At 39.3% G+C, this 24,833-nt stretch overlaps 1 protein-coding gene and 1 long non-coding RNA gene across 10 annotated transcripts in view; one reads left to right on the top strand and one right to left on the bottom strand.

Moving 5' to 3' along the window:
- EBF1 (EBF transcription factor 1) overlaps window positions 1–24,833 on the bottom strand; it is a 391,621-nt gene that overhangs the window by 58,519 nt on the left and 308,269 nt on the right. For all 9 annotated transcript variants that reach the window (XM_011219330.3, XM_034656797.1, XM_011219342.3 and 6 more), the window contains one exon: window positions 23,547–23,673. In XM_011219330.3, coding sequence (XP_011217632.2) covers window positions 23,547–23,673 — 127 coding nt within the window. The remainder of the gene's footprint in view (window positions 1–23,546; window positions 23,674–24,833) is intronic.
- On the top strand, window positions 18,578–20,809 carry LOC117801571. The gene is made up of 3 exons (XR_004624255.1): window positions 18,578–18,706; window positions 20,121–20,199; window positions 20,681–20,809. It is a non-coding gene; the product is annotated as an uncharacterized LOC117801571 (long non-coding RNA).

Raw genomic sequence — 24,833 nt, 5'->3', positions numbered from 1 at the left:
AGAGATCACCTGTATTCTGTATCCTACAAACAAAGCCAACCAAATCTAACACAAGTACCTGATATAACATCAATACCCGTATCTTTTTCTTTTTTGGCCAAAATGTAGCGTTTGCTGAAATTTTTCTATCTGAGATTAAAATGCAAGTATAGTGCCTCTGACTGTTGGAACACTAAGTTCTGGCTTACGAAGGTCCAGCTATAAACTGGGACTTGGCAAACTTGAAGTATTACTCACTGACTAATAATCCTATTAGTCAAAACTGTAAACTTCTGGTCAACTACATTTTTTGCATATTACTGCATGAAGCTCTAGTTGAAGTTCACTATCCAAAATGTCCTTTGAAGGCATCACAATTAACAAGAGGTAATTTACTCTCTTGATATATAAAAGCTGACTGTTCCTGTCCAAAAGTCAATAAATCTTAGGTGTTGGTGAAAGGCCATTCCCTACCTGTAGCAGTCATGTTACCCAACCCTTGAGCAATGACTTTTCATGGAGCACAGACCAGGCTGACCACAGTGTTCACATGGATCTCAGTCCCAACTATTTAACTGATGATGTAGTCTGAACAAAATAATGGTGCAATAAAATAGGAGGGTTTCATAGCAAAATGCTCAAAAACTACAATAATCTATCTGGAGGGAAATCCACAGTAGGGCATCTTGAGAGGGAAGCAAATGAGAAGGCTTGCTCTTAAATCAGGGCTGAGGCGTTCTTCATTCATTCTTGAATTCTTTTAAAGATTTATGCATAAAAGCCCTCTTGCCTATGCCTTCCATTCCCAGTCCTGTTTCCAAATCCACTGTTCTTACCTGACAAGGGCCCTAACATGTTTTGGTCATTATCATAAGCACCTTATTGCCCTTTAAGAAAAGCAGATGGCCCTAGATGAAGATACAAAACTCTACTCACTTCAATGCAAGCTATTGTTCTTACTCAACACTGAATTGAGTGTGTGTTCAGAATTTTTCATAACAACATGAATAAAATAAAAATATCCTAAATACCCTAAACGATCTCCTGGGGGGACGAGGGAAGGGGGCAGAGAGGAAGAATGCAAATGATGAACTTGGAAAATTATTTGTACATGGATCCTGGACTCCTGTAGAAAACGGTCTAACTAAGAGATGAAAATAATGGGAGATAGAGAGATGGGGCAGAGTTTTTACAGTATCTTACATTATATAATTTTCACCTATGAAGATTGCCTATTTTTAAGATGTTGGAGCTCAATAACAAGGGGAGAAAGCAGGAGACTGGAATTCAAAGGAATCTTACACCCTCAGTCCTCTAGGCAAAACCACTCCCCAGTCTCCTGTTCCCTGGTTTCCCAGGCTGGGCTGTCCCTCCCTGCAGCCATTTACCCAGTTTTCCACCAGAGCATTTCATCACTTTGATCAGCATCCTGCCAACACAGCCTGCCCTCGATTCATTTTTGCTGCCCACCTGATCCATGTTTGGATCCTGAGTTCTTTGCACCCCGCTTTGCATATAATTGGCATTCAATAAAAGGCAGAGAATGAAACACAAGGAAACAGCAGACTTGCTTCTGCTTTAGGAAGTTCGTTTCATTTTTAGACCCCTGAAAGCTTCTTGGGATTAGTTAGTTGAAAGCCCAAAGCAAAAGAAAGGACAGGGACTGTGAGGGTGTTTTGAGGTATTTGGGGGAGCTGGAATTCCCACAGAATTGAAAACAAAAAAGGCTGAGACTTGTAGCAGACCTAGTACTATGCCTGGTACAAAGCAGATGCACACCTAGCAGTGAGCACACACACATCAGTCATGGAAGCAAGGAGGAAAGAGCAGGATTTTGTGGGAAATGGTTGCCCTGGGTGGATGTCAGGAGAATCCCTATGGAGGCAGATGAGGGAGTTTGGGACAGGGTCTACCAGTGGATGTGAACACTAGTCCCCATATATTCAAGCCAGTTTGGTGAAAGATCACCTGACAATCACCTAAGATTCTAAATAAGAGAGTGTAGATCAGGACAGCTGGGGGCTTCCCTATTTAAAAAGGCAAAATGTGAAATCAGTTTCTTTTTTTAGTGCTTTTTTCCTGAAATTTCTAACCTGGCCAAAATGTCTGTGGTACTTTAACAGCTTAGAAAACTTAGTAGCAAACCTTAATAAATTTTGGAGTCAGCCCAGAGTCCTAACTTACTGAGGGTATTTTGCCCTCGAGGTGGGGTCACACCATCTGGTCATGGTTGAGCCTCTGAGATCCAAGCTCTCATTCTGGCAGGCTCTTCCCCTTCTGCCAAATCTCAACCACAGCTAAACTTTCCCAGCCTCTGGAGACGAAATGTTTGGGCTGTCTTCTGACCAAGTGTGAGATAGTTTTTGTGTGCATGTGTTTGTTTTCTTTGGTTTTATTTTGTTTCTGTTTATGAGATAGGCTACAGAGCCTTTCCCAGGATAATCAGTCATCTTGACTGGTAACAGGCAGAGGCAGACAAAACTGGGAGATTCTAGATCAATGGATTTGTTCTGTAAAAATCACTGAATCCTATTGGAACAAATTTGATTTGGTTTTCCTTTTTATTTATTTTTTGCCCTTTTTTATTGAATCATTTACTCATTCTTCAAGAACAATTTTGAATATTTTGCTCGAACACAATCCCAATTAAAAATAATCTCTTAAAGTTATAAACATAGTTTTCTAATTTTCTTTTGATTCACCCATCCATCGATCTGTCCAGTCAACAACCATTACCGGACTTTTTACTCTGCACCAGGCACTGTGCTTAAGTTGATCAAAAAGGCAAACTCTGTCTTTCCAGATGTCTTTTTATTTTTTATTCCTCAATAAATATTTGGTAAATAAAGAAAATCAGGAATGAATGAACTAAGAAATAAAGAAGGTAAATCGAAACAGAAGAAACAAGGAGAGTAGAGTGAAATTTATGCATGTGACATAGTCAAACACTCATACAAATTTTTAGGAAATTCTGTCACAGATTTAAAATGTGGTCCACTAATTCCCATGGCCCTGAAGTTGAGATGCTGGACACAAAAGAAGCAGGTGGTAGGACTTCTCTGTAAACAATATGACTTCAGACCCAGATGCTCAGAAAAGATGGAATGGGCTCTTTCCACACACCCATCACCTTTCGCAGGCTGAGCCAGGGCTTGTCTCCTCATGGCTAGACTGGAGCAACACTATGCTCAGCACTGATCCAGAAGTCAGTGTGGTACACACAGCAAGGCCACATCTTCTCAGAGAATTTGACAGCGGAGGCGTCTAGGGCTTCAGAAGGCATGGGTTCTATACTCTCTAAAAAGATGGTGGGATGTATGCTGGGTGACCCATAATAATCATTACAATGCTACCCTATCTCCTTTTGGGGCTTACCCTTGCACTCTCCTTTGTACAGATGTGCACAGCCTTCCTTCTAGTGTATCAGCTAAGACTTCTAAGTGTCTCTCATTCTAAGAGTCACTGAGGGAAGTATGGGATGAAATGAACTTTGGGAAATCAGACCCAGTAGACTGTAATCTCCATGAGGGTGGGGACTATGCCCATTTTACACATAGTATCTCTAGTAACTAACATAGGGACCATGATTAGTAAATATCTGTTGAATGATCATGGCGTCCTGCAACATTTCACATTACCTTTTTGCCTAAATACTGAAGATAATGCTGAATGCTCGGAGCTCTGAAGCCAGTCTGTCTGAACTCAAACTCTGATTCTGCCACAGTCTAGTTGCATGACCTTGAATAACTTAACTCCTCTTTGATTCAGTTTTTTCATGTGTAGAGTAGAGATAATAATAGTATTTATCTCATAGTGGTTTTTTTTTTTAAGATTAGATGTTTTAAAATATATCTTATCTTTAAAACAGTATATGGTACATAGCAAGTGCCTTTTAAGTGTTAGCAGTCATAGCCATTGATATTTATGAATGAGGATCTGGGGACTCATTCAGTCAACAAACATTTTTTGAGCATCTACTCTGGACCAGGCATAGTTCTGGGCACTAGAAATACACTGGTGTACCAAGTAGAAACAGACTGTCAGAAAATCAATTCACAGATTGAGAACGACTTACAGTCATCAGTAATAAGAACTACCATTTCTTTTTTTTTCTTTCTTTCTTTTTTAGAACTACCATTTCTTGGGTCTTTAATGTCCACCATTCATAATGTGCTAAGAACTTTACTCATATTATCTATTTTAATCATTACAACAAAGTAGTGAAGAAGATATGTTTATTTCCCCCATTATTCAGATAAGAAAATTGAGGTTTAAGTGGTAAAGCAACCTGTCAAAGGCCAGAGAGCAGGGCTCTCATCTACCCATTCACTCTCTTAATCTGCTCATTCATTCAACATCTGTAGGCACCGCTGCCTCCCAGACTCTGTGCTAATGAGAGAGAACTAGCTGGAACAAACAAATCACAGTGACAGCCACGAGTTGGTTTTTCAATAATCAGCCTGTCTCAAATCAAAAAAGCATACAACAGAAAAGATGATAATAGATAAGCTATGATATGACATTTATCTTCATGAATTTGGGACAACAACACAAAATAATCAACAGCTCATTTTGACAAATCGTTTGCGAACAAGGAAAAAATGAGTGTTTTAAAACAATTCAAATGCACACGCCATTTAAAGGCATCAATGATTAAAAAAACAAACAAACAAACATATGAGCTATTAGAAAAGTAATCTTAACGTTCTTTTTAATTCAGGCACTCCAGAAACTAAGTAATCATTGTTGCAATTAATTGCTTTCTTGTTGCTTGTCACTTTCCTTTCATTACAAGAAATTAAAGGGTAGAAGCAAATGAAACAATATATATTTATTCAAGCTGAGATGGCTTGACATCATTTATTGCATTTGTGCTTCCCAAACACTGCCTGGTTATTCTCTTAAAACTAAAATTCCTCTAGCTCTGAACTGACTTAGCATATTTCCCGCAGTGATACGCTTGATAATCATGACTCAAGAATGCGGAGCTAGAAGGGGCTGAGAGAATATGTTGTCACTCCCATATTTATCACCACATTTCCTGAATCATCCAGCTTCGTAATGATGATTTCTTTCCATTCTTTGCACTGTTTGGCAACTACATGTTTTGTGAATACCTAAGAACGCTTATAAATATTCTCTTTCCTTTCAGCCAGTAAATCTTTAAAATTAAAAGACAAAGTTAAAATGACTTCTGCACTTCACCAACGTCCCCATTAAATGTACCATACATCTCACAATTTCAATATTCACAGTTTAAGACTCAGTGATGACTTTCAATCTTACTTTGTAGATAAAGAAAGAGGAATATGCTTTGCGGTTTATTGAAAGCTATTTTGGGAGTTAGTCTTGATGGTTAGATGTTTTATTCTTTCTGCTTCTCCATCCTTCCCTCTCCATCCACCTTTATTGACACCAGGCATCAGCCTCTTGTTCCACGGAACTTTTTTTTTCATTTTAGAGTCAGAAATGGATAGACAAATATTATAGAAACAACAATTTCAAGGATCTGGTGCAATGACATGGATCAATGCTTATTGAAATTTCAGGATGCTCGATCTGCTGAGAACACAGTCAGCCAGTATGGCTCATATTTCTAGATAATGATCACAGAGTGACTGGAGGATGGGGTAGGGAAAGTGAAGCTTTTGGGCAAATGATAGCATGACTTTAGCACTGGGGAAAATCCACAGATGCTTAGAAATAAAAACGTGTTTGTCCGCATGACGCTGCTCAGGCTTGAAGAACTATCCGTTTGTATACTGTGTATATTCTATTGTACTAACTGCTACTTACAGAAGCCCCTCCACCCCCACTACCTTCTATAGGTCACACCTCTTATTTCTTTCATAATACTTTGATCAATTTGAAAATTATCTTATTTACTACTTAACTTGTGTATTGCCTTCCTTCCCTTCCTAGAATATAAGTGTCTTGAGGGCAAGAACTTCACCTTCCTGGGTCACAGAGCCTCGAGGATGCCTGAAACGTAACAGGTATCAAAACCTTTTTTATTAAATTGGAATTTGAATATTATTGCAACCTCTCTGCTAAAAAAAAAAAACCAGTAAAATGAGAGCCAACAAATTCATGTTTCCTTAGCATTATTTATAGGATAATCTTAAAGTCTAGACAGAACCTAGAATTCTCCAACGATGAAATACAGCCCACAATTTCCAGGAGTTACTGTGATGACTGCACACCTTGCCAAGTCAATCTGTCACTTAACATCTTAGAAAGTATAGATAAATTTATAAATTCATGATGTGTGAATGTGAATTTCAAAGTTTCAGGCCATATTAAAGATTTTGCTCAGAAACAATAATACTCCTGCTTAGTCCAAAAATTGTCTGAATATATAAAACCATGCCACGTGAAAGCTAAAGCCAGCATTTCCCATAGTCCAAATGGTATAAATGTATTGTTTTCAATTTAGTGACCTAAGAAGAAACACAACAGATGCATGCTTCTTCAGCCAAGACAAGAATTCCTTCCAAACACGAGAACCCATTATATAAGATGAAGATGTGTTTGGTTCCTAAATGAACCACACAGTATTGGAATTGTCATTAGCTACTATAAGGCAACGGAGAATTTATAAAATCAGAACCAATGTGTTATTAAGACCAGGCACCGTGGCTTTCAGGCAATATAGATTTCTGAGCTATTTATTTATTTATTATTATTATTGCGGGTCCCACTGTCCCAGCTGCAACAATCCCAACTCTGCAGGGCCCGTGTAACAAGGCGATAGTATCTGAGAAATAATGAGTGAAGGAATGCTGTTCTTTCTTTCAGAGCAATCTCAGGTGCGATCTTATACCGTAAAGGACCGGATCAATACTCCCAGCAGCAAGCCGCTCGATACCCCCTGAATTATTGCTTCATTTTTCTTCTTATTATAGATGAGTTGTGTTATTATTTTCCCCAAATCGATATTTTACAACCTTTTTTATCCGTTTCTCCATAAATTTTGTGATTACTTTAAACTGGGAGTTCCGGTACACTAAATAAGATGCAGTATCTGAAAGGGACGGAACGTACTGAAATGTTTTTTTGTTTTTGTTTTTGTTTTACTCTTTTAGACACAATGCCTTGTTTAAAGGCACATCATAATCAATAGACAAAGGAACACTGTCACGGAGAAAAGTTTAACATAACCCTGTGCTTGCAAAATGAAAGTGCAAAGCCTTTAAAATAGCAGCAACCCAAACAACACAAAGCTGAAAAACACAAAAGGAGGCTCCATTGATCAGCACTTTGCATCTGAAATTTCATTCTTAATGCTTCTTCTCCCCTCCAGTTAAAGGGCCAATGCAATTCCCTTAAATTGTTTCTCACAAAGGAGATAACTCTATGCACCTTGGAGAGATTTAATTGGCTTCTATAAGCTGTCTCCTGCTAAGTGTTTAAAACATCAGCAAATCAAATCATGTAAACTCATACCCTGTTCTGCTGTCGGTTTGCTCCAAGCTTGATTACTTAGATGTTAACATTAGCAGTGCCTACACTTAACAAAAGAGATCGGGAATATAACTCCCTCCGTGAGTTCCGGGATGACTTGAGTTAATTCTATGCTTCCTATGAAATAATGTGTGTTATTTGGCAGGGAATGCTCAGTGGTAACTAAATAATCATTACAGTGCAGCCAGTGGTAATTACATGGTAATTCACATTAACTTCATAATAAGCACTGTATTTTTCACTATATCCATCTGAGAATGAGGCAGAATCATAGTCTTTCATTTCTTTTTAATGCCACCAAAAATAAAAATAAAGTAAAATCACTTTAAGGGCAGGAGGACAAGGAATATAACCCTGATGAGTTAAGCTACAGATTTCATTAAAGAAATACTTAAATCCATTAAGTCTAATTAGACATGACATCCCCGAATTCACAAACAATAGTTGTAATAAACTCATTAAAAATTTTTGGTGGCTTCTTTAGAAAATGGGAGAATATTATATTATAGGCTGTTATATTACATTAAGGTTTTATAATTTTATATGGGCTCTTCTCTTTTTATGTAAAAGCCTACGAAACTTTATAAGAATAGTTCTGCTTAAATCAATGAGTCTTAAACAACAGTGTGCTTCTTGTAACATGTACTTAATAATGCAATAAACTATTCTAAGTAGTATAGAATAAAACAGGAAGCACTTCATTCTGAAGGGCTAAAAAGGTATCAGGATATAGGGACTCAATTCCTTACAGCATCGCAGGGCACGATTTACATTCAAATCTCCATTTACATACATGTTATTTAATTCGGGCAATTATGAAGTCCTAAAACCTTCCATTACAACCTGGACCCATGAAAGGATTCACACCATGAATGCATCATATATAAGTATACGAAAAAGTATTCTGAGAAGAAAGCAGTGGGAACAGCTTTAATTGAATACTTATATTAGTGGATTAAATTAGGTCTGTTTTTAAATGAGCCACCCTTAATTAGCTGCAGTTAAGAAAGTGGAATTAATATATTTTACATTTTACTCTACTCATTACATTTAGCAGCAATGGACATCTGGCCCTTTTTTGCTTTTCAACAATTGAGTGCCTTTTTAGGAAGGTCTGAAGAAAAATCTATTTCAGTTTTAACACAAGCCCCCCAAAAAAGTTTAGAGCAGGATGCCCTTACACAATCTGGCATTTTTTTTTTTAAATGAACTATGGTATGTTATTGATACAGTGATACCCTCTTCACTGACTACTGCAGGACACACCTGACAACAATTCATCCATTCATTCATTGTCAGCCAGTCAGGCAGCAAAAAGTAACCAAAACTCCTCACTGTGCCAGGTGCACAGCAGAGATCTCCTCCCAAACAGGTTTTAATCTTGTCTCTGATTGCTGCCATCTTGCAAATCTCTCTCTCTCATTGCTCTTCATGATGATGATTCTGCCTCTCAACCCACTAAGCAGAAGATCACTACATGAGACAAAGCCTAACATATCTTATCACTTCAAGTACCTCAGGGAACTGAGATTTAAAGTCAAAGTGGGAGGGTCCACAGATACCCTGTGGCTAGAAGTGAACATTCCCATAAATTCCCACAGACACTAGACAGTAGACTATGGCAGTGGGCAATGTATTCAGGTGGACCCCATCAAGACCCTCCCTGATCTAGACCTTGGAAAAATGACCCTCCAGTCCCAATGAGGTCTCGCAACAGCTTTCTGGTGTCTGACAGATGTTTCATCTGACACTGGGCTCTCACAAAAGGAAAGGATAAAGGAAATGCCCTTGAATTGCATGACTCCACTTTGCCAATGGTGGAAGGCACACTTAACTCTTGTGTAAGACTTTGATGTACTTGGAGGTGAAGAAAAGCTCTTTCTTCTTTTGTCAACAGAAAAACAAGAATGTAAACAAACATCAGAACAATGATGTCTGTGGCACTTTTTTAAAAAAACTGATCATATATTGGAGACCCAAGGAATTAAACATGCTCTGCTATCTCACCTTTTTCTTGGGAATGTACTCGAAGGTATTTAATGACCTTAAAGAATTCAAAAAGAGCCAGCCACGTGACCGTGGTGATGTGGCTGAATGATTTTCATATATATTCAAAACTGTGATGCCTTTAAATATTTGCAAATATGGAAGGCAATTCACAAAATAATTGGGAAGTCCATTGTTACGTCATTTGTTCTGTTTATATATGCAAATCAATCATGTGTTTGTTTGGGAAAGGCTCTTTCTTATTCAGAGCCTCAGCTGCCTCCTCTACAAAATCGGAAAATTGGCCCAGGTTATTTCTGAGGGACTTTCCATCTCTAAAATTTGGACTTAAAGGAATCTGTTCTGTCGAATCCTTTTTTGGCAAGATCTGCCACTAGCTGAGCACTTACTAGATGCCATACACTGTGCTAAGCTTTTCATATGCATCATCTATTCAAATCCTCACAGCAATCCTATGAGATATAATCCCCATTTTACAATGCAGAAATGGAGTGTCAGATTGGTTAAGAAACTAGCTAGAAACCGGCTGAGCCAGGATTCAAACTGGGGTCTGTTTTGAATCCTGAGATCTACAGTCATACAGTTTCTTTACAACTAAATGAGCCTAAGGGAAATATACATAGTGTGGAGATAAGCTCTTGGCTGACAGGCCAAAGAAAAGGACTCTGGTATAAAGATCTAAGACCAGCTGAGTGACTTTAGCCAAGTCTTTTAAACTCTGTAAGCCTAGTTTTCCTCATCTATGAAGAAGTCAACAATTTGGGTTAACTAGGTCACCTTTAAGGCTTACACACCATAAATTTATGGCCAATTTCTCAGTCATTCCTTCATAGGTTCTTTCATTCATTGATTTGACTAATATTTATTGAGCTTTCCCACTCGCTAGGTATAGTACTAGGCACAGCCATATAGTGCCTAGTATAGACAGACAAGCATCCTGCCTTCACGGAGTTTATATTCTAGTGAGAGACACAGACTATATACAAGTAAACAAAGAAATAACCCAGATCATATCAGCTGATGGTAAGTGCTACGTATAAAATTCATGTAATTAATGTGTCAGTGCTAAAAAGGCAGCCTAAAACTCTAGAAACCCCCAATCTAATTAGTGAATTATGTCCATAGAAAGCTAAAAAAAAAGAAAAAAAAATGGAGTAAAGTAGTATGAGTTCATTTTGTAGATGTAAAAATATGAGATACCACCTAGTATAACCAATCATTTGGAATAATATAAATCTGATAACAGATTCATCACCAAATGACCTAAAGGACTTTAAATATACCACTTCCCCTCTCTCTAAAACTCAATTTTCACAGTGACAATTGAAGCTAAAAATGCCTGTCCTTCCTACCTCACAGGTTAACAAAAAAGAACTGAATGGAAAAGGCTTGGTCAACTGTAAAAACTGCACCGAAGTTAAACTGACGTAATTATACAGATTTAAGACAAAGCTGAGACACTCAGGGGCCCAGTAGCCAAGCCTGTACTTTGGCCCTGACATATAACTTTCTGACAAGTCACATAATATTCTAGCTTTGATGTTACTAATTTCATAAATTTAATTTTCAAGCTTTCAGATAATACTCCTATATCTTCTGAGCTAACCAGTGCAAATGTTTCATTTTTCTAATCTTGAAGAAACTGGAGAAATACAGACCTATAACCTTGCTCCGAACAGATCCTCCAGAGACACTTTCCTCTACCCAAACCTCCCAATAACCTCAAGTGGGCAGCTGGGTCTCAGTGACTATTTAAAAAATCAGTTGACACTAAAAGAAAACAATACACATAGCAGAATCACTGGGAAGGCCTCATTCTTTGCAGGTATTTAAATGTGAATACATTTTTGGCATTAAACAAAGATCTAAGTGAACTCCACATTAACCGGGGGGTGGGAGTTCTGGACCCAAATCAGGAGGCTGATCCCAGGTGGCTCTCTGCCCAGCACGTCAGGTCTTCCCCCACAAGATGTAAAGAGGTGAACCACAGTTAACGTTAACAAGAAAAAGATGAACATTTACATTTGGAGGCCGAAGAGCAGAGGACACAAGGAGAAATCTGCTCTCCTGCTGCTGTTTCTGCCTTCAATTTAGGGAGGCCAGCTTCTGTCTGCCCCCTTACCACTGAGAAGTTTGGGCAGAGATTCTTCAACCCGACATGAATGGAATGGTTTCCACCTGCACATTCAGAACCTTAAATCCTTGGGGGTCCACTTAAGAGTGTGAGCATACTTTATCCAAATCTGTGTGGTTTGGTATTCAATTCATACCAAGGATCACATATGACATATGACCCACCAACAGGAAAGTGCTGAAATAGATGGAGAGAATATTCCTCTCAAAAAATAGTTCTCTTGGGATGGATTTCAGTAATTTTAAAGTCTCTCTTATGATAAGGTTCTTTTCCAATTATGCTATTTTAAACTAAGTGCTGCTTGGGGCATGACACAACCATAAGGAATGGCAGTTTGGGGAAGTGTACAGAGGTCACCTGAAGAAGTTAGTCAAAACAAAAAGGAGAAATAGAACATTAGCATAAATTTAGTAATTTTTGCTAGCAGATTGGCCTTTCAGCATGACAAATGTTCCTCAAAACAAGCCCTTTAAGGATCAGTTTTTAAAATGTAGCTGAAAGTGGTTATCTTTGGAGATTTAAATGATTTTAATATGGTAAATTGTTACTTATGGCTTAGGATAAAATTTCCAGTGAAAGCATTATGCGTAGATTTAAAAAGAACTGTCTCAAACAACTTAGAGAATAATATGATGGGATTTAAAATGACTCTGGTTTTGATAAAAACAAACAGAAATGCTGATGTCAAAGTTTGAATAAAAGTGTAAACCTCAATGTGGAAAAAGTTATATTTGTAAATGTTGTAAATTATGTGTGTGATTTTAAATATGCATGTGGAACTAAGTTAATGTGTGAAATATTATAAGTAGACGTTTGATAATTCATTAATATTTACAAATATGTACACAGTTCACTTATTCCTAGAACTGAAAAACTTTTGGGGAAATGGGGGAATGCCTTATATTCAAGATCATGTTCTACTCTGGCGTATACGATATTAAAAGTTCTATGAAAGAAAAGATGTGGCTATCTAACAACAGGGGAATGACCTAGTAAATTATGATGCAGCCACAAAATAGACTATTATATACCTGATAAAATGCACTTAGGAAGAATTGGAATTATCAGCGGAAATGTTTATTTTACCATTTAAATTAAAAGAAGGATGCAAAATTATATAAACATGTGATTCATTCTGATAAAAATTCGTAAGAGTAACACAAAGAAAACTATTAGAAGACTAAAAAGTATTAATAATGATTGTTTCTGAGGGATGGGATAATGGATCTCTTTATACTTGCTGCATTTTCAAAATTTTTTGTATGAGTGAGCGTTATGTTTGTAACGATACAACTTGTTTAAAATATGGAAGGCTTCCTTTCTCTCTCTCAAAAAAACAAGGGGGGTGCCTGGGGGGCTCAGTCAGTTGAACCTCTGATTCTGATTTTGGCTCAGGTCATGATCTCAGGGTCATGAGATTGAACCCCACGTGGGCTCTGGGCTCAACAGGGAGTCTGCTTGGGATTTTCTCCTTCCCTTTCCCTCTGCCCCTCCTCCCCTCTCTCTCCCTCTCAAAAAATAAACAAATAAAAATAAAATTACTTATACATACATATACATACATATATGGCTTCAGTTCCTGTCAGACCCCACATGTCCTAGAAATACCCACAGTCTCTCATCGCCAACAATCAAATTTGAAGGAATCGCATAATTTCAAAAATGAATGAGCTAAAGCAACAGTCCAAGAGGTTTACTGCTGTGCGGGCTCTGGTTTCCCTCGACCAGGGTCCAGATCCTGGCTCCTCATTTTATCCTACATTACCCTGGGGAAGTCACTTTACCTCACGAAGTTTTCTTATAAAATGGGCTAATAACAGAGCCCGCCTCACACAGCTTCTCGGGGCGGGGGGGGGGGANGGGGGGGGGGGGGGGGGGGGAGAACATTTTACATTTCAGTAAGAGAAGAAGACTGAAAGAGACAACAGTGGAGGAAAAAAAAAGTCTGGAAAAGGAGGGGATGATAAGATAAAACTGAAGAAAGGCTGTCAAAAGCCCACCGGGGTAGAAAACCAGCAGAGGCAAGAGAGAAAAGAAGAGTTCAAAAAACTCTAGCAGGGAATGTGGCTATCCTGGGGTGGGGGGGGGGTACAAGGAGGGGCCTAAATTTCCAACCTAATTGTTATAATTTTGGACTGGATTCAGTTTCAGAAATGTTAAGCCTCCTACATGAGTTCCCATTTTCAGTGTGGAAAGTACGGCACTGCTTCACATGGTGAGGGGAGAAATCCATGGAACTCACAGACCCCCAGGGGCGGTTCGAGTTGAAAACAAACAGCTCCATATTCTGTAGCTGAATGTGCCTTTGAGAGCTGGAACCAACCTCTGAGACATCAGGCTTCTGAGATATGAGGCCCTTGGAGCTACGTGGACTCACTCATTTGGGGTTGGCTGATGAGTCCCAACCAGGGTGTACACCAGAGAATGCANGGGGGGGGGTACAAGGAGGGGCCTAAATTTCCAACCTAATTGTTATAATTTTGGACTGGATTCAGTTTCAGAAATGTTAAGCCTCCTACATGAGTTCCCATTTTCAGTGTGGAAAGTACGGCACTGCTTCACATGGTGAGGGGAGAAATCCATGGAACTCACAGACCCCCAGGGGCGGTTCGAGTTGAAAACAAACAGCTCCATATTCTGTAGCTGAATGTGCCTTTGAGAGCTGGAACCAACCTCTGAGACATCAGGCTTCTGAGATATGAGGCCCTTGGAGCTACGTGGACTCACTCATTTGGGGTTGGCTGATGAGTCCCAACCAGGGTGTACACCAGAGAATGCAGGTGTAGGACCACTGATCTGCGCTGGAGGTTTTCAGGAACAAAAAGAGACCACCAGAAGCCAAAATCAAGATATCTACGCTACAACAAGATAAGATTACGGAATAAGATTCTACCAAGATTCCACGAAGATGTAGAATGATTATTAAAGACTAAAAATTGTTTTAAATTTATAACACTTATTGTTTCTTACGTATGTTTCCTACATATTGCTAAATGAAAAAAACAAATCATGCAATATGCTGTAAGGTCTCACCCTATTTTGGTAATGAGGCCGATATATGCACACAAAGAAGTAAGACATATGCCATTAAAAATATTAACAGCTAACATTTATTGAGTGCTTAATGTTTTAAAAACTGGTAGAAATGTGAGCAATTTTAACATTATTTTAATAATTTTTCAATTGATGCTTCTGAAATTACCTGAAATCAGTACGTACTACATTGCAATAAAGAAAAACAAGTTTTAACGCTCTAGTGGGCGCCACATCACTTAGTTAACAGAAACACTAGCATCTACCCCACTGTAAACATGGACAAAAAACCAGAAAATAACCCTCCACCAAACATCTGGAGTAAGCCTTAGAAAAGGAGAAAAAGAAAAAAATTGAGTTTAGTTACCCACTCCACCCCCCCAGGATGTTAAAGTTTCAACGTACATAGTTAAAAAACTAAAGGGTTAATTTACCATGATGCTGAATAAAAACAAAAACAAAAGCCTTGAAGACCTCCGAATAGTTTATTGGCTTTGAAAACCAAATCATGTTATATCATTCTAAATAGATTAGAGGTTCAAGACTTTATAGCGTTGTATTATGTTGGCAAGAATACATATAAAGCTCAGTTCTTACCTTTATTGTTAATAGTTTCCTAATCCCTGACCAGAAATTTATAGTTTAGAAATGGCAACACATCTTAAAGATTAAAGCCATGTGACAAATAGTTCATGTCCCTTAATAACCAAATCACATGCCTTAGATTGGGGAAGCTTATCTGCCTTTTCCTTCTATATGGTTTCATTGGTAGGAAATACTTTATATCCCTATTACATGAATGATGAATGGGACCATTGGTTATGGTCTGTTATTTGCCTGGCTGTAGTCAATATGTTTTCTTTGGACAGGGATTTCTGTGATTTATCTCTCTCCCGGCCTTATCACTTATTAACTCTGGGTAGACAGGAAAAAGCCAAGGTTGTATATAAGGCCTAGTGGCCATTTAGACCTCTAATGTCAGTGAAAATATCCCTTTTAATGATCGCGTTACGCTAGCTACTCAAGTCCTGATTACGCTCCACTCCAAATAGGAAATAAAGCTCATATTTCTTGGAAAGCATGTACATAAAATATGCAAAATAATATGCTTCCTTCAGACCAGCTTTACTCTTTGCAGAAACGGTCTTCATTTTATAGATGTCACCGAAGTACAATGGGTACTTTTAGTGAGTCTTGTTGCTCTTGTCCCCGTTATGGCACCGAGAGTGTTTAACTTTACAAACGCCAGGGGGTTTGGGATCACCGATCACATCAACGCACATCAGATCAGGAGCAATCACGTTTTGTGAAAAAACTCCCTTCAGCAGAGAAGAAGCTTGGGATTTGCCCTTTGGATTACAAAAGCAAAAAGAATAAATATTCTCTCTGCCTTGAATTCTTTTCTTTGTGTGTAAATGGCTCATTTGGAGTAATATTCAAGACATGTGGACAGGAGCAGCCTGTTAATTTTTCTTTCTTCTTGAATCTTTTCCAATTAGGACACCGCTAAGGCAGAACTGCTAATCAAGTGTTCATCACACAGGCCTCTCTCAGCCGAATCCTAAGTGAAAACAGTCTGATAGAAGAGAAAACACTCTCTTACCTTCCTTTCCCTGATTCTTCCTGAGTTTGCTTAGGCCTGTCTCCCTAACGATTAACATATGCGGACAACATTACCCTTGGCAGAACATTTTCATGCCCATTCTTTCCTTCACTGATACTCACAAGACCCTGGGGTGCCCAGCGGAGAAATGGTCCCTTCATCCATGAGGCTGAAGAAGCCAAAGGCCTGGTAACCTTAAGCCCTCTCTCTTCCTCACCCCTGTGTCCAGCCCATCTCCAAGTCCTGCCTATTTCCTCTTCTATACCTCTTGAATTCTCTCACTTTATTCCATCTCCACCCTTTACCACTTGAATCAAAGTCACCAAATCTCCCTCCCAGACTACTGCAATGACCTCTTCACAGGTCTTCCAATATCCACTCTGGGTTTCTATGCACCATCCAGCCAGAGATATTTGCTTTCTTTTTTTTCCCCCAAAATGCGAATCTATTCAAGTCCATTGTCCTTTCTGACACTTCAAGGACTGCCTATTGTTCTAACAACTAAACTCCTCCCCATGGCTTATAAGACTTTGCACAAGCTTGTTCCACCCACTTCTCCAGCATTCTTTGTCACCATCCTCCTCTCTTAATTTTGCAGCCTCACTAGAATTTTTCCAGCCTTCCAAGATGCCACATTTGCTTCCATTCAATGCCTTCTTACACATCCTTTATGCTGGAACACTCATTCTCTTTCCCCAACCCCACCCTTCTCCCACTCTCCACCTATTTCCAGGTTAACTCTTCATCATCTTTCAAACCTCAGCTCATCTTTTCCTGAGGAAAAATATCTCTAACTGACCTGTTGGGCTACTTTTTATACGCTTATTGGAACTCAGTTCCTATCTTTTTGGACACTCACAAAATTGGAAATAGTAAACTTATAAACATTTACATTCCTTTGTAGACCACAAGATCAATGAGAACAGGAACCATGTCTTGTTTTGCTCAACGTTGTTTTAGAATATTGCCCAAACTGGTTTAGAACATTGCCTAGAATAGAACAGGCAATCCACAAATACTTATAAGCTGAATGACTGAACAAAAGGAAGTAGTAATAATTAGAACCCAGATCTTTTGATTCCTACTCTACTGACTAGAAAGAAACAATTTCTTCAATCATGATGAAAGGTGACACATATTTAATACCAACCAAAATTTGCTCTAATGATTTTCGAAAAAAAAAAAACGTTATTATCTGCTTCTCTCTTTTTGAGTTTACTTTTAGGGAGCACTCACACTGTACCAGGCACGATCAGCACTGCATTATCTATATTGATCCATTTACTTCTTAGATACAGGAACTATTAAAAGATTCCTATTTTACATGAGAGAAAATGAAAAATAGGTATGATACAGATACAACCCATATTTTCTTTAACAGAAACCCCACTACTGTGTTCTCCTACGTGTAAAACTTCAAGTGAGAGGGAATAGATTCTTAATTAACAGCTTTTATTTACATTCCATGTCACCCAGAGCACAAAAATCAATGAGGATCCATTGATCCTGGGCAATATGTCAATCAATTATTAGAGAACATCTATTGCAAGTAAGATACTGAGTCAAGTTGCTTCAACACCATGTACAAAATAGTATAAGATCAGGGAAGGATAGCTCTTCCCTTATAGAGCTTGTGGACTTTTTGTGATTTGTGTACCTAAGAACAGAACAAGAGATCTAAAGGCATAAGGAAATGAATGATAAATGAATGGCCTAAGCACATACAACAAAAGAGATCTAAGGATATAAACTCTTCTAGTCAATCAAGATGAGCCATAGGGAACATCAAAGTCGCCTAATGCAATTGGCTCATTTTACACTGAAGAAACTAGAATGTGGACCATGGAATCAATGTGTCCCACATCTCACAGCCAGTTAGCAGCAGAGCTGGGGCTACCAGGCCTCCTTGTTCTCAGCCCAGTGCTCTACCCACCATACTAAAGTGGCTAGAAAACAGTTCAGAGGGGAAACAGAGTTTGAGCCTGATCTTAGGGGGGAATTACCATGTCCAGAATTGCTACATATGAAGTGAGCTTGAGGCCTAATGAGGAGACTGGTTTGAGTGAAGCTGAGTGCACGGGGAGCCGTGAAGTTGGCCAAGCATAGGGGTTGGGCCACATCTCACATACAGTAGGCAAAAGGGGAAGCTTTCTATACAGGTTAATGCTATGACAGTGGCTTTTCAGAAGCCTAACCTGACAATGAATTAGTGTAAGAAGAGGCTCACGAACATGAAATTCATTAGGTACAAACTCTTCACTTTCCCTTACAACTGATGACTTTGTTTATCCCCAGGGTGGCAACCTTCATTTGTGGACGAGGTTTTCAAGAACTGGAATCAGAGCCTTCTGGCCTTGAAACTTTTGAACCTGGACTTGAAGCGATTATAACCTAGACACCTTTGTTGAAGAAGCTGGTGATGGACTATACCATGTTACTATGGCCTTCAGAGGAAGGGCTGAAATTTGATGGAAACAAGGAGACAGGTGTGTGTTTTTCCTGAAAAATCAGCACCAGAGAACTTTATAAATCAGGGTTGCCTTATTAAAATATTTATTATTTGAGGCTATTCTTGAGAAAGTATTTGTTATATAAAAATTGTTATATTAGTATTTATAAATCTCTTTCTGGCTACCTTATTCAAACCTTACTTTTTTTTATTTGTGGTTGATTGGTGTTACTTGTTTCTTTTATTTATGGATGTCTACAGTTTTGTTACTAAAAATCCTAAAGGATATTTCTTAGACCTCTAGGAAATGATGGTGAAGATAAACAACACACGTAAAATATTTATGTCCCTATGTTATGGCAGGGACTCAGCAACAAGTGAATGAATTAATGAATAATAATAATGGCCATCATTTATTAATGGAAACTACTAGTATCTGGTTGGTGTTCATACTAGCTCATGAAAAGTGCTTTACATATATTTCCCTGATACTAAAACAAACCCCGGCAAGGGATTATTCCCTTGTAAAAAATAGGCAACTGTGATTCAGAGCCATCACGTGATGTCCCCAAAATAACCTCTATAGTAAGTGGTAGAGCTGAGCATTCCCTCTACACCCATTGCCTCTTGAACCCAAGCCCTTAGTCACTAGGTCATATTGTCTCCTTGGGAGTGGGATAGGAAAGAATGGGAGGAGAAAAGAAAAGTGGAGGAGGGGTGGAGGAAGAAAAAGGGAAGGAGGAGAAAACCAAAGGAATAGGGAGAAAAAAGGAAAACTTGAAAGACATGGTACGTGTCTTCATGTCCTACAGAGCACATTCAGCCAAGGCAGCCCCTCCTACATGCAAAGCTGTTTTGGGGATGAGGTACATACAGGAAGCATTTCCAGGAAGAATTTTCGTTTCAAAGTTAATTCTGAGACTAACATACAGAAATTTGAGTCAGTCTTTCCACAAGGGCATTTGGTGAAAAATCCTTAGAAGAGTGGAACCTGGTGATAGAACAATCTGAGAAGTGGGCCTAACCACAATCTGAGCTGTGACATGGTCATTCACCGGGGCTTTCACCAGCTTGAGGGCGAGTAGGCAGTCCATAGCTCTCTGGGCACACCTGAGCTAGTCAGATGCCATCCTGGCAGCTGATCTCCCAGTTTCTCCAAAGTTAGCAACCTTTCCAGTGGAGAAAGAATTACGATGACATAAAACTGGATTTGGCCCCTTCTTATCAGGGAAACCAATTCTAGAACTTTGAAGAAGCATCTAAAGTCTCCTTCTAGTACTTTATCAGCTCCCAAGGTTACTTAAGCTTAGCGGGAGAGATTACAATTCTAAAGGATTCAAGTCGCTTAAAGATGTGACAAGAGCAGGAAAACAAGCTGGGAGAAGAACAAAGGTATTGGGGAGAACTCTTTCCGTAGCCCTGGAGGTTTATGGTGGATTTATTTCCTGTAGGACTGATGGACCAGACACCAGGAGAGGCTTTTCGAAAACAATCCTGTCACTAGCAAGGGGTTTTGTTTCCTTCTATCAGGTAACATTATTTAAAATTTAAAGTCCGCTTTGCCCCGAATTTACATTAGAATAACTGGATACAATAAGTAAAATCTGGGAAGTACTACTTGTCCTGATCAAGTTGGAATTCACTTTGCTCCCTTACTGATTGGGCGAACACAGGCCCGCACATCTGGTGGATAAGAATTCCTCCTGTGTCCCTGATCTTAAGAATCGATGATGGAGAGCAGTGTTCCCACTCCTTACAAGTGGGGCCAGCTTGAAGGCAATCTGTGTTTAGTCAAATTCTTTCCTCCCTCCCCAAAAAGTCTGCCTTTATTTGCATAGATTAGGCCATGCTGTTCCTGTCTCAGTTTTTTTTTTTTAAACAATTATGGATTTTTAGAGACTTACACATAATACACACCCAAACTCCCTCACACACTCAGAAAACTGCAACAATGCTTAAGTTGGGGTTGTGAGTTTTCAGTCCTCGGATATTTCCCCCCTTTTTTTTTAAGGGAAAAATTCCAAGTGACATTCCACTAAGGAACAGGAGGTTGGCTCAGCCCGACCAGAAAATCAAGCTTCACATTTTGAAATGCTATGGAAGTTAAAGAAAATGAAGTGGGAGCTTCTGTGGGCAGACAGAAAAGGAGGACTGCACGTGTACCATGGCCTGAGTGGTTGTTTGGATATAAAGAGCAGAAAGGTTTTATGACCTATCTCTGCCTTGGTTGGTAAGTGGAAATAAGCACAGAGGCAAACTGAGTCAATCAGGAGCCCCCGTCATGAACAAGTGACCCTAGGCAGGGGCATCTAATGCTGTATCAGGAGGCCAGGTGTCGTTAGTTCACCAATTAACAGAGATTCCCCTTTGTTAGAAATGATGTAATGTCACAGCAAGCTAACAGCCAACTCTGTCAGTGGAGAGGTTTCTGTGCTAATTTCTTCAAAATTTTATTTCTCCAACACAGAAGTTACACGCTCTCCTAGAATACTTAAAAGACTACGTCTTCTTGTCTATTTCCCACAGTTTAAGGCAAGATCAGCAGAAGCATTTTTTTTCCGACTTTAAATTTCCCGCACACTTACACACATGCGTGCACACCCGGGATTTTTCTCTCTTAGCCCTAACTACTTTGCTAGACTTGCAAATCTGCAGCTTTTATCTTTGATCCTAATTCCTCTATGATACAGGTTTTCTAAGATGTGATTTCTTAAATTGATGGCAATTTTTTTAATGGTTAAAAAAATTCCAAATCATAATGGGTCCCTAGCTATTTTCTTTTGAGAACTTAAGTAATTTAGTGGGGATGATTTTTTTTTTTAACTTTTATGGCCAGGTGGCTCAAGGGGATATTTTGTTGAACACTGATTAAAAATAATTTCTTCTAAATGAGACCTGACCACAAAATGGAACCATTAATGGGCAGGGATGTTGTCACCAAAGCGGAATCATGCCTGATTGCCTCTTGTACCTCCCACCACACAAGCATTTTCTTCTTCTTCTTTTTCTTCTCCTTTTTCTTGTTCTTAATAGCAGAGTAAATAAGCAGCCAGCAAGGCCTAAATGTTTTTGGCCAAAAACAGAGTCCAAACTCCTCAGAGAAAACATTTGGCCTCTGTGGTTTTGTAATATGTTCCAGAACACCGAGTTCAGTGAGGAACATTGTGAAAAACTCCCATCCATCGGAATGATGGTGGGGAATGTTACAGTATCAGAAGTTTCAATTGGTCCTTTTCCTGCAGCCCATAATGAGGCTTGTAAAAAAAAAAAAATAGTGCTATGTGGAAGTTCTCATGGGAAAAATGAATGGCAAGAAATCCTAGCTTTAAAAGAAACAGCTAATCTGCTAGTTTGATTGTTCTTCAAAACTTACGCTGAACCAATGAGCCTAATTAAAAACACTTGGCCTACTTCTACAAAGCATCATAGCTTTCTCTATGCTTCGTTTGTATACACCACAAAACTCCAGATAGACTATTATTTTTTCAAGTGCTCACTAACAAAGTGCTGACTTTGTTGGGATGGCTGAGCTAATTTCTTGAACTCAGTGTGAAACCTTAGCTAAACAAAATTGTGGTAATTTTCCTTAATTTGTAAAAGTGATTGGAGTGCAAACAAAATTTTCCTCTTGGGTCAATCCTATAATTTTCAATTAACTAAAACTAATCGTCAGGAAGGCACCAAACCTGCATTTTGTTTAAAGGGCTGGGAGGCATTTCCAAGGGTCAGGATGCATTAATTGTTTTTATAATTTTGAGAGAGAAGGAGAGAGAGACACACAGAGAGAGAAATTGAGACTAACAAGCATGGTTGGTTTTGTTCCTAGTATTAAAGTACAAAAGGAAAGATGCTTTGAGGTAAAATGTCACAGCAAAATAAAATTTGTCCATTTAATTGTATGGTTATAATTAGGATGTGTTAACAGAATTATGTCTTCATGGCTCTGGGGCTTCTTTGTGTGAAAACAACGAATGCTCTATACTTAGTCAGGCCTCACGGTCCTCTACTGAATGAAGAAGGAAACGTGGGACAAGTTCCTGGAGACAGTTACCCAGGGATGACAGGCAGTAAGCAGAGGGCCTAGAATGTCACTGCTCCCACCGTGGTCCATGGACCGAGATCATCAGTCTCACCTGGGAGCTTGTTAGAAAGGCAGAGTCTCAGGTCCCACCCAGAGCTATTGAATCGGAATTGGAATTATAGAAAGATCCGTGGGGGTTTGGTGAGCACATTACAATCTGAGGATCTCCTCAAGTACACACTGGACACTTAGGCTGCGCACTTGCATTTCCACAGGGAACCTGCCTGGTTCTCTCCATCTGATGGGTGGTCAATTCGCCTTCACTCTGCAACCCTAGCTTCTTACCACGAGGCAGGTCTGTGTGCCAAGGCTGTTTGGGAGGGTAAAACGCAGTTTACGGGAGAAGAAAATACCAACCCAGAATGAAATAGGAAACTACCGATTCTCTAGCTATGACCAGGCTAGGAGAAAGTCGTACTGTCCATTAAAGCACATCCTTACTCCATAAAGCAGATAAACCCTAACACAGATGGCTTAACATCCAGAGAGACTCCGAATTGTCTAGCACTTCTTCCCCCTTTCCTTATTTCTCAGGCTGCTTCTTTGGGTATCTGACCAATTATTTCTACTCATTCTCTCAATCAACACGGACACCCAAATGAATTCTTAAATAATGATGATGATGCTAATAATAACAACAGCAAGTCATTTGGTCATACGTATGGTGAAATGGACAAAGAAAGAGGGTCATAGAAACGAGATTTTAAAATAAAATGCACATGTGTAGACATACAGATAAAGTAAGACACCCACAAGGCCAAGGACAAGCTCTGCGTCCACCATCTGCAGTGGTTACCTGTGTAAATGAATCTTCCCGGTGTCCCTTTGCAGAACTGCTTCGATTTGTAGGACAATGTCACTTCTACAACACCAGGGATGTGCCGAGGAGGGGTCTGCACACGGATGGCATGAGGAGTAATCAGCTGGGGAAGACATTGGGGAGAAAACTGTCACTGCGATATGTAAAGGGCTCATTTCACAGCCTTCCCATCAGCTCTCAATAAACATAGCTTTAAAACACATAATTAACCTGTCAGTGTTTACATACTATCTTGATGGAACCCGTATCAAAGACACTGACAACAATATTTACAAGCGCTCTGAGCACGGCCACAACAACTTTATCTGAGTTTCCCTACACAGCAGGCACTTTGCTTCCTGGTTTGAAAAGTGAACCTGGCCTAATGGAATGATTCATCCACTACAGGATATCCTTTGGAAAATCTCTGTTTGAGGCAGACACCCAAATCAGAGCTGAGCTCTACCATGCCTCTCCAGAAGTTGGTGGGCCTGGTGTTTGAACTGAGCCCTTGAACATGTGGAAAACACAGAAGTAGGAAATCAGTGGGCCAAGGCGCTCTGATTAGCTGCAGAGCACACGTATGAAATACCCCCAAAGACCATTTGGTGCATTAACTACCAGAGGCACAATCAAAGAGCTTTAAAGGGGGAAACCAAAGAAACTGCCTCCCCGGAATAGCTTAGAGATCTGGCAGAACTAAGGACTGTCCATAAAAGGGAAATGGAAGGTTGGGGAGGGGGCTGCAGTGTGATCACTGGTCCATTATGCAATGCCACGTGCACAGTGAGAAAGTTCATTTCTGAACCCTGCTGGCAATCAGATTACACTGAGAAGCAGAATTTATATTTTATTACTCTTATCTTTGTTTATATAACTGAAATGTTATTAATGGTCGTAAAACTGGCATTATCTGTTTCTTTGAAAAATCCAGCCCTGGTATTTGACTGGTTGACCTCTGATGGTGCTGGATTCTACACGATCTCTCTCTATGGCATCTGCAATTGCCCACTTCTTGACTCCTATCAGATTCATTTAATTCAATATTTGTGGCACTGAGTCAGTATACAATGGATTAGCACTTGGGTTTGTACTAACTTAATGAGGATAACTTAGAAAACTCTTTTTTTTTTTTTTTTTGTGATGTGCAAACCAGATCAATTCAAATGTTTTGCCCAGAAAATTACAGGGGGCTCTATGAAAGAACCACAGGTGACACCATGAGAAACAAGGTGTCAGCCCTTGGGGCCCACCTGGGTAAACCATCCTAACACCAAGTCCCAG

The sequence above is a fragment of the Ailuropoda melanoleuca genome, chromosome 3, assembly GCF_002007445.2.
Source record: "Ailuropoda melanoleuca isolate Jingjing chromosome 3, ASM200744v2, whole genome shotgun sequence".
NCBI lineage: Eukaryota > Metazoa > Chordata > Mammalia > Carnivora > Ursidae > Ailuropoda > Ailuropoda melanoleuca.
Note: the sequence above shows the minus strand (reverse complement) of the source record. Positions and strands in the feature narration are given on the sequence as shown.